Source organism: Psammomys obesus, unplaced genomic scaffold, assembly GCF_907164565.1.
Source record: "Psammomys obesus unplaced genomic scaffold, mPsaObe1.curated_primary_1811, whole genome shotgun sequence".
NCBI lineage: Eukaryota > Metazoa > Chordata > Mammalia > Rodentia > Muridae > Psammomys > Psammomys obesus.
The window spans coordinates 45,682,250-45,692,249 of record NW_026585895.1 but is presented as its reverse complement, the minus strand read 5'-3'; the positions used below and the strand labels follow the sequence as shown (position 1 = coordinate 45,692,249).

Sequence of the window (10,000 nt, the reverse complement as noted above, 5' to 3'; positions counted from 1 at the left end):
ACAGATACTTAGGACATCAGGGGCTCCAGTCCGGCTCCTCGTGGAATTCCTACCTGAATTTTATTTATTTCTCTTTTTTTCCTTCACTTTTACTATTCTTCAATTTTGTGTGTGTGAGCGTTTTGCTTGTGGGTATGGATATGCTCCCTTTGTGTTTCTGGTGCCCATGGAGGCCAGAAGACAAGGCCTGGACCTGGAGTTACAGGTGTGTGTGAGCCACCATGTGGGTGCTGGGAATCAAACCCGGGTCCTTGGAAAGAACAGTACTGATCTTAGCTGCTGAGCCACCTCTCCAGCCCTTTTATATTTTGACACAGGGTTTCCCTATAAGACTGTGGCCAACCTGGGAATCGCTATGTACACAAGCTTGGTCTTACACTTGTATGATCCTCTCGCCTCTGCTTCCCAAGTACAAGGATTCCATGAAGGCACCATCCTGCCTTGCTTCAAAATTCTAGTTTCTGCTTATTCAGATTACTTGAGATTGTGGTTTGGGCTTCATGTGCCTTCTCTCTGGGTCTAGCCTACAGAAATGTGAGGGACGAGAGCATAGCAAGAAGGAAGAGAATGACTTAAAAGTCACCTGCATGGTCTGTGGACCATACAGGGCTCGGGAATACAGGAAGGGTGGACTCCTGTTTACGGCTCCGTTCCTTATGTTCACCCCGCTTGGTCACTCAGCTGGCACCACTCACGTGGAATGAAAACAGCCTTGCCATCCCATAATTCTAGCTGGCTTCATAATTACCTGTTGACATATTCCCAAAACATGACAACCACAGTTGAGACAACCAACATCGACAGGATTACTTTTCCCTTGATATTCATTATTTTCTCCTGTAGAGGCGGGGAGAGAAAAAAAAAAAAAAAGAGGAAAAAATAAATTAAGCAATTTAAGTCTGGAGTGAGAGGTGTCTTCTGGGGCTGGAGAAAGAGCTCAGTGGTGTAAACAGCTCATTGGAACACTCGCTTGCTGGCTTCAGTACCCAGCATCCAAATGGCAGCTCACAGCCGTCGGTAACTCCAATTCGAGAGGATCTAACACTCTCCCTCTTCTGGCCTCCACAGGCACCAGACATAAGGGTGGTGCACATAAGCACATACATACACGCCAGCAAAACTCACACGTAAAATATTTAAAAAAATAAAAATAACAAAAGGCCTCTGCTCACATGGTTTCTTTCTTTCTCTCTCTTTCTCTTTTTAAGATTTCTTTACTTACTATGTATTCAATGTTCTGTCTGCATGTACACCTGCACACCAGAAGAGGAGGACATCAGACCTCACTATAGATGGTTGTGAGTCACCACGTGGTTGCTGGGACTTGAACTCAGGACCTCTGGAAGAGCGCTCTTAACCTCTGAGCCATGCCTCCAGCACTCACATGGTTTCTAAGAGGATACATTTGTGTGTAATTTCAACAGAGCTGAACTGTGTGTGGCTCCCCACCTCCACCCCGGTACACAAACTAGCCATGACCAATTAGGCCAGAGGAGGTAATGAGGCTGTGTGTTCTGAGAATGATGCCGAGCCCATCCATGTGGGTGCTGGAGAGAGAGGGGGTAGCTGTAAGATGGTCCAAAGAACTCTACTCACCTCTGACGCTGGGAGAGCTAGCATCACTCAGCAGCTCTGCTGTCGCTGAGTACTGACCATGTTCTAACGACTTCAAAATCTAGGCTCACCCTCTTTTAAGTCCCATTCAGTTCAGCCCACCGCACACCCACAAGCAAGCAAACAACCGGAACTACAGAAGTAGGTACATACACGGGTATTTTTTAAATGCTGCATAAAACTGTGAAAGAAAGAGAAGGGGTGCCGGGCAGGGAATTACAGGCTGGGAAGTACTTCGCTGTGGTGATCAGGGAAGGCAGGACGTTGGGGGGACAGGAAAGGTGAATGCTGGAGATGAAGACAAGAGGGAGAGGTGAGAGCCTCTGGGGAGCAACATTCACGATGCCAGGAGAAAAGGTTTTAGGAAATGAAAACAAAACTCACCTCAAAATGTTGCACAAGAAAGAAGGGAACGGGGTGGGTAGGGATGGACAGAGCTCTCAATGGTCCACGGGGAGTTGGGGAGGAGCCTTTGGGGTGAAGAAGTACTGAATCTGAGTTCAGAAGACCTGTTCACCTGCTGAGGGTTGGGGGGAGGTTACCAGAACCCCAGCATTAGTGGGGGGGGAGGGTCACAGACTAGTCTAATGGCTAAAGAGAGGGAGCAACTGTAGAGTGCATTTGCACGTTGCTGTTCCTCTATTTCCGAGTTCTGACGTAACATTTTGATCCCTAACAACACTCCCCTGCCTGGCGAGGAACTGTTCCTCAACACTTGCTGGCTCTTTGAGATTCCAAGAGTTCAGACAGGTCATGCCTCTGACCCACAGATGAGCCAGGCCTCCTCCATCTGGCCCATGCACCTCACAAGGCAGTGGGGCCTGGCCTTCTTGCTCGGAACCTCAGACACCTAGAGACCGGGCCTGCCAAAAGGTCTCTGAGCAGATCTTAACTGGTCGCTACTCTGAGCACCCCAACTTCCAACTCTCAGTATCACTGGGTGGTATTCCAGAGACACCCCAACCCCCCAAGAAGAAAGACTGGGTAGGAAACTCGTAAGAAAGCGGGCTGAGCAAGCCATGGGGAGCAAGCCAGAGCACATAGCCTCCATGGCCTCTCCATCAGTTCCTGCCTCCAGGTTCTTGCCTTGAGTTCCTACCCTGACTTCCGTGATGGACTGTGACCTGAGATTGCTAAGGAAAATAAACTCTTCCCTCCCCAAGTTGCTTTTGGTCATGCTATTGTCACAGCAACAGCAACCCTGACTAAGGCAGCGACCCAGGGGCTAAACTCAGGTCATCGGGCTTGGCAGCAAGTGCCTTTACCTGCTGAGCCATCTCACTTTCCTTTCTTCTCAGGTAGTAGCTAAGAATAAGAGGCCATCTGAAGAGCTGGCTTCTTTATGAGCTCGCACAGGCGGAAGCTGTGAGCTTATCTCAGAAGAAAGATCTGCAAAACAGCAGAAGGCCTCCAGATTAATTCTAGACGTGAGCGCACAGACTAGACTGAAAAGCTGTAAGTTAGAGGAGTTTAGTTCCGCGAAGCCTTCCTCCTGAGTGTGAGTACTAGACTGGGCCTTGAGAGACCAGCTTCTGTCTAAAAGAGTTCACTCACTCTAAGTTCAGCCAGAGGCTGTGGATTTTAAAAGGCCCTGAGTGAGCAGGACAACAGCTGTCCCCTCTTTCCTCGCTTCCCAAGCCTACTTCTCCTACCTCACTTCCCACCCAACCAGAGACCCCCACACCCATTCAGCTGAGCCAGTCAGAAGCCTAGGACTCCACAGCTGACTACAGGCTGGAGCCAATCAGTGCTCTGGATAAAAAGGTCCCTCCCCACTTCCAGCCGAGGCCAGGCTCCCACCCTCGCTTTTCAGGGAGCTGCTCTTCTACTTCCAGAAAGCTTTGTCTGCTCTTCCTCACTCAGTGTGTGAGGTAATGAACCCGGCTCAGAGGGTGACTTGGGTCACCACTGAGCTTCCCAAGCCTTAGTCCTCTGAGCCAAGCCCACCCACACCAGGAAGTAGACTCGACCACCCCGCAACAGACTGACAGCCACAAGCCCCAGGTTTGACTGTGGCCACGAATTAGGATTTCAGTCCTAACACTACACCGAAAACTAGAGTTCCAATCCACATCTCTAAAACCCTGGAAAATCAAACATCCTTTCGTAATCCAAGAGGCATTGCAGCCTCAACTGACATTACATCTTTGTGATCTCTGTCCCATTTGAACATTTTTATGCACAAACATTAACGGGTCCTGTCCCTTGGCTCAGCTGCATGAGGATGCTGCACCACAGATGTTACGCTACCTATCTGGACCCAGAGTTTCAGATTAAGCACTGGAGACCCTACCAGATCGAACTAAACTAAAATTAAAACAGTTTTCTTGTTTTGACAATGGGGATAAGAATAGTGATAGGGAAGGATGTAAATCTGAGGCCAGCCTGGGCTACACACAGCAATACTCTATCTCAAATAAGAAATAAGGGCCAGTGAGATGGCTCTATGTGTAAACCAGCTTTCCAAGAAAGCCTGTGGCCTGAGCCTGATGGCCAAAAATGTACCACAGAAGAAGAGAACTGGTTCCTAATGGTTGCCCTCTGACTATGACATGTGCATTCTGGCATATGAGGCAACACATACACACACACACACACACACACACACACACACACACACACACGAATGCCTTTAATCCTGGAACTCAGGAGGCAGAAGCAGGCAGATCACTGTGAGTTCCAGGCCAGCCAAGGTTACACAGTGAGACTGTGCCTCAGGAGGGAGGGAGAGAGGGAAGGAGGAAGGCAGGAAAGGAGGGGAGAGGGAGAGAGAGCGGGAGAACAATGATTTCAGAGTGGCGCCGTGACATAGGATAAATGCCTTTCTGAAATGTTAGCCTTCGTTACTGCTGTCCATAAAGGAGGCTGCTGGGAGGATCTGCTGAAAATGAGGGCTGGTACTTATCAAGAGTCTGGAATGCAATCAATGCAAATGAGGGCCGCTCTAATCAAGGCCTGGGACACCCAGTGCTTGCTGAGAGGCCAGAGCAAGCCCCAGCTTCCAGGCTCAGCTGCACCAACCCCACTCACCCGGGATCAAACGTAAAGCCTCTCCCAAGCGGAAGGGGCATGGCACAGAGCAGCTGCATGGCCTGTGCCACCACAACCAGTCCAGACAGGTGCTCCTGATCCCCACCTTGAACAGGCTGGTGTGACTTTCATTGATCTCAGTAATTCATGTGAAAGGCAACTCTCCAAGCACATTCTTTTTTTCTGGGCTTCGCTGCAGGCTTTTGGAACCTCGTGCCCTGGGGCTGTGGCTAAGCACCCCTCTGGTGAGAGCCTTGCAAACTGGAAGCTTAGAAATGGGCACAACAACGCTTCCTAGAATCTGGAACCCAAGTCCCCAGGGGAGGAAGGGCTGGCAGTCAATTAGGCTTTTAAAACGTTTTTTATTTTCTCTCTGGATCAAATGAAACATTTTGGCAGCCAGTGTGTCCTAAAAGTCCTTCTATAGGTCCTCGGAATTTTCAAACTGCAGTTCTGAAGACCGGTGGGTAGCCATCTTCCCTACCAGGAAATGAGTTTGTCTTCTTCCAGATCTTGGCTCTAAGATGATGATGATGATGATGATGATGATGATGATGATGATGATGATAATAATAATAATAATGATAGAAACGAACAAACAAACAATGGTCACACCACAGAGGGCCAAGGCCCATGTACCCTGCACACCCTGCCTGGTGTACACTCAAGGACAAGCCATTAAGAAGTTTGTCATTCAGAACATCGTAGAGGCCACAGCCACCCACAGACATTTCTGAAGCAAGAGTCTTTGATGCTCACATGCTTCCCAAACTCTAGCTCAAGCTGCATTACTGTATGAGCAATCCCGTTCATAGCAAGGTGGTCAGGAAGTGACCTGGCAAAGTCCACCCTGAAGGACCAAGTACTCCCACCATGACTTAGGCATACTGACACTGCCCACGGCCTCCACCAAAGCCCATGTAAAGAAGTGGTTTCTGGGGAAAATGAAAATAACAGTTATACTTTAGGGCTGGAGAGATGGCTGTTCTTCCAAGGGTCCTGAGTTCAATTCCTGGCAACCATACAGTAGCTCACAACCATCCATAATGGGATCTGGTGCCCTATTCTGGCATGTGGGCAGAACACTGTATAAATAATAAATAAATCTTTTTTAAAAAGTTATAAAGAGGGCAGGGAATGGTGACCAACACATTTAATTCAGGCACTCCACAAGCAAAGGCAGGCCAATCTCTGAGTTCGAATCAGCCTCGTCTGAAGAGCTAGTTCCAGGAGAGCCACGGCTACACAGAGAAACCCTGTCTTGTAAACAAAGCAGAACAAAATGAAAGAAAGACAGAAAGAGGACATACACAGACAGACAGACAGACAGACAGAGAAATGATTTTGAATCTGAATCATGTAGCACCCTGGGTGATCTTAGCCCACCCAGCGGTTCAGTCTGTGATGGCGTGGAGCCATCCTGTCATCTGAGACCCGGTGACTCAGTGCTCTTGTCATCTGTCTCTAACTCCATCCACTGGCCACTCCCAGATTCGACCTTGCAAAGCTTGGCTCCTGCATGGGTTTTCAGATGAGCACCTACACCCCAACTCCTGGGACATGAGCCGGTGCTGGTGGCATCTCATAAGGCAGAGCCACGCTGGAAAGCCTCCGCCTTCCTGTTCAATGACCACCCGCCAACCAGATGGAAACACTCCATGCAAATAATTCCTCTCTGGAAGGGGACACTGGGTATGTTTTCTCCGTTTCGTATCAGGGCAAAAGGTGAAGTTCAGCTGGAAGCTGGATACACACAAGGGCCCTGGAAAAGCCATTATCATTATCACTGTCTTGACAGCAGGGGACAGGCAGGGAGAAAATACTTGCCAGAGAAACCAAATCCCCCAGAGAGTGCTCTACCCTCCACCTATAAACCTGCTGCCATGGCCTAGAACCCATTCTTCTTCCCCGAGGAATGGCCAAGGAATGCACAATGAGTCCAGATTGGCACAGGCCACCCTCACCATCAACCACCATGGACTAGGCTACTGGGTACTAGTGTGTTCTTGAAAACAGAAACACACCAATGAAAAGGCCACCATGGAGCTTCCATTCCAGAAGGGCAAAGTAAAAGGTTAAACAGACTAGAGAGTGTCCAGTAGTGACCAATGCTCCAAAAGCAAGCGTCTGCGTCCCGTACTTGGGGAACCACCTGGGAAGGTGGCAAAGGAAAGGGTGTGTCAGGTTCTGTGGTTTGAAGGAGGAGGAGGAGAACGGCAGGTGAGGCTGGAGTTGAGCGGATGTGGGGAGCAAAGGAAATAGAGGCTCCCGTTTTGCCTAAAAGGTCTCTTCCTCATAAAGGGACGAGACAGGCTGGCATCACTAGGAGGGGATGAGTAAAGGGGTACCCCTAAAACACCACAGCTGAGTGGTGGGATAAGAGGTCGGTAAGGCTGTCCCCCTCCTCCAACAGCAGAGAAACAAAAAGTAGGTCCCCAAAACTCCATCAGGACAGAAAAAATGGCCCCAGTGTCCAAAAGGAAGGAGATGGGTTGTCCTGATATAGTGATGACTACCCAAGGCCTCCTGTTAGTGATGATGATGGCTGGGCCAAGGGAGCCCAGGCCCTGTCAATTGTCCATGGCCAAACCTAGGAGACTGGCCGGAGGGTCTTTTGGGGCTTAATGCCCTCACACCTCGAGGGTCATGAAGACAGTCAATAGCTCAATGTCTTTCTTGCTAGCACCTTGGACATGGTCGGAATGGGTTCTTAAGCCTTGGACAGGCTCAGGCCCAGTGTCCTTCTTGACCACACTTAAAACAGAGGCCTGGAAGGTCTCCAGTTTTGAAAGGCCCGGGAGCCTGGGCAGTTCCTGAGGTTGGCCGAAAGGCCTTAGATAGCATCAGGTATTTTTGCTTTCCAGCCTTCTCATCTCTCCCATGTTATTATACCTTAAAGGCCACAGTTAAGACTTCAACCTGTGAAGCCAGGGTTCTTTCTCCCATCATTTAAGTCTGGCTCTAGTATCAGGGAACCTCTGAGAGAAGAAGTAAGTCATAAGTAGCTGTTTTCCATCTGGCATCTCAGGATCCAGATCTTTTAAGAGGGCCTTTGAAAGGTGCTCTAGGAATTGTGATGGGTTCTCATGCTCATCCAAAAACCTCCCGGATTTTGTCATAATTTACCACTTTAAGGGCAGCCTTACCAAGTCTGACCAGGAGACAAGTTATAAATTGATCCTTAGCTTAAATGTCCTCTGGGGTATTGTAATTCCACCCAGGGTCCCGGCTGGGGACTGTCTCAACCCCGATGGGGTAGGCAGAGTCAGTTTGATAGATTTCATCGGCATGTGTCCTAGCCTGATCCCAGACTCGCCTGCACTCCTCAGGAAGAAGATTGTAAGGATCATATGGACATCATAGAAACTATGATTACAAGCCTGAGTGGTATATACTAGAATTCCTTTAGGAAGGTGGAAGAATTAGCAGTATAAGGCCCCACTCTCTTCTCTATTTGAGATAGTTCTCTTAATGGAAACGGATCATGTACAGACTGAACCATCCACCCCAGCAACTTCCCACAAAGGGAGAGCCATGGCTGGTTTGGGCAAGGTACGGTGAGGTGAAGGAGGTACTTCAGTGGAGTGGGAGCAAGAGCGAGAAACAGGAGGGCTGGGGGTTACTTGTGTGCTAACGGTGGGTGTGAGAGAGAGCCGATATGGGCAACCAGCTGCTGAAGAGGGAGAAAGGGAAACTGAGGGAGTTGGTGGAAAGGGAGCTATAGGTTCAGGCCTATAGGGGAGAGGTTCATTAGCCGATTCAAAAATAGTGAAGGAATCATCTTGTTCAGGCTTCGTAGCCCAAAGGAACTGAGTGGGGGTACAGGTAGAACAGAGAGAAGGCTGGGAGTGGAGATGAGAGAAGGCTTGGACCCCGAATGCTCACAGTATTTGTAAAGGTACTGAATGATATCGGGATCTAGGGTGCCATTATGTGACCATTTGGAATGATTGTCTACGGGGTACCGAAGCCAAACCCGATTGGTCCGGAGCCAGGTAAATAGGTTGGGAGCTTTCTAAAAGGCGTCCTAAGGGTGAATGAGAGGGTATAGAGGACACCCTTCCCATGGATGAGAAAGGGGAAGAGAATGACACAAGCTGTTTAGTGGATCATCACCCAACAGCGTCAGCTAGCTCAACTGGATGGGGACCAGAGCTTAGCCTGGCTAAGCCCAAAACGACAGATTCCCGAGGATCTCATCCACAGGAACGAGTCAGGGAAAGGAGTCCCAAAAGCCACAGGGGCCTAGAAGAGCTGTGGGATTACAGGCAGCTCTGAAAGGAGGGAGCTAGATGGGTAGGAAGGGTAGGTAGGGGTGCAATAGCCCAGCAGGGCCTAAGGAACTGCAAGGCTGCAGCTCTGAAAAGTGGTGGGACAGTCAGGTAGGGTCGAAATGGCCCAGTACGGCCTAAGGCAGGAAGGGTTGCTAGAGCCCAGCTGGGCCTAAGGGAGGAAGGATTGCAATAGCACAGCTGGGTCTAAGGGAGCTGCAGAGTTGTAGCTCCAATGGAAAAATGGGTCAGGTGAAGGGGACCAGCTATAGCCCCAAACCCTGAGTCATTGAGGAGCTTAGGAGCCTGACATTTAGCAGACAAGAAAACAGGCTCAGAAACGCTAAGCAACTTGCTCCTGTGCTCAGCAAACTGTGCTGGGGCTCCACCCCAGGCATCGGTCAACTCCAAGGTCCCTATCAACTATCATGGAAAGACTCAAGTCTCTTCATGCCCGCAGGAGGACCATGTTGTGACTGACCTCCAGACTGGCCAAAAGCTGGCTAAGGTCAGCTTTTCCTGAGATCAACTGGGGAGCCTGATTGAATCACCCTTCTGCCACTAGCAAGGGTGTTCTCATTCTTTTCACCTTTCCACCTCACAATGGCCAGTGGTCACTGTGGCTCTGCTTTCTGGCTGAGGCCAGGCTTGAGTGAAGGGGTAGCTGGCATGCCTTACTGAGCACACTCGGAAGTAATGCATTTTAAGGTCAGAGTGTTGGCCTCTAGGTCTTACTCTTGGCAGTGTCAAAATAAGAAGGGGGGGGCATTTCATTATAAAATTCCTCATGGGGGGAAACATGATACAACTGATGGGGAAAAGAACGAGAAGCCAGTTTCCAGGTATGTTTTTCATTAAGAAGGAAGGTTGGACTCGGCTGGGCCTGGAGAGACGGCTTGGTGGATAAGAGGGCTTCCCCACTTACAGAGGGGCGGTAGCTTGGTTCCCAGTACCCACGTCAAGCAGGTCACGACTACCCGTAAGTCCAGCTTCAGCGGATCCTCTTCTGGCCTCTGCACCGTAAGTGCACGGCTCATTCACACACACACACACACACACACACACACACACACACACACACACAC

At 49.7% G+C, this 10,000-nt stretch overlaps 1 protein-coding gene across 6 annotated transcripts in view; it reads right to left on the bottom strand.

Moving 5' to 3' along the window:
- Ggta1 (glycoprotein alpha-galactosyltransferase 1 (inactive)) overlaps positions 1-10,000 on the bottom strand; it is a 68,316-nt gene that overhangs the window by 19,922 nt on the left and 38,394 nt on the right. For 4 of the 6 annotated variants that reach the window (XM_055600613.1, XM_055600617.1, XM_055600614.1 and 1 more), the window contains exons 3-4: positions 2,880-3,003; positions 749-837 (exon numbers count right to left, since the gene is read on the bottom strand). In XM_055600613.1, the coding sequence (XP_055456588.1) occupies positions 749-837; positions 2,880-2,891 (101 nt within the window). In that variant the 5' untranslated portion in view covers positions 2,892-3,003. Of the gene's footprint in view, positions 1-748; positions 838-1,998; positions 2,083-2,879; positions 3,004-10,000 lie in introns of those variants that run through there. The other 2 variants (XM_055600618.1, XM_055600616.1) reach the window with 2 other exon arrangements.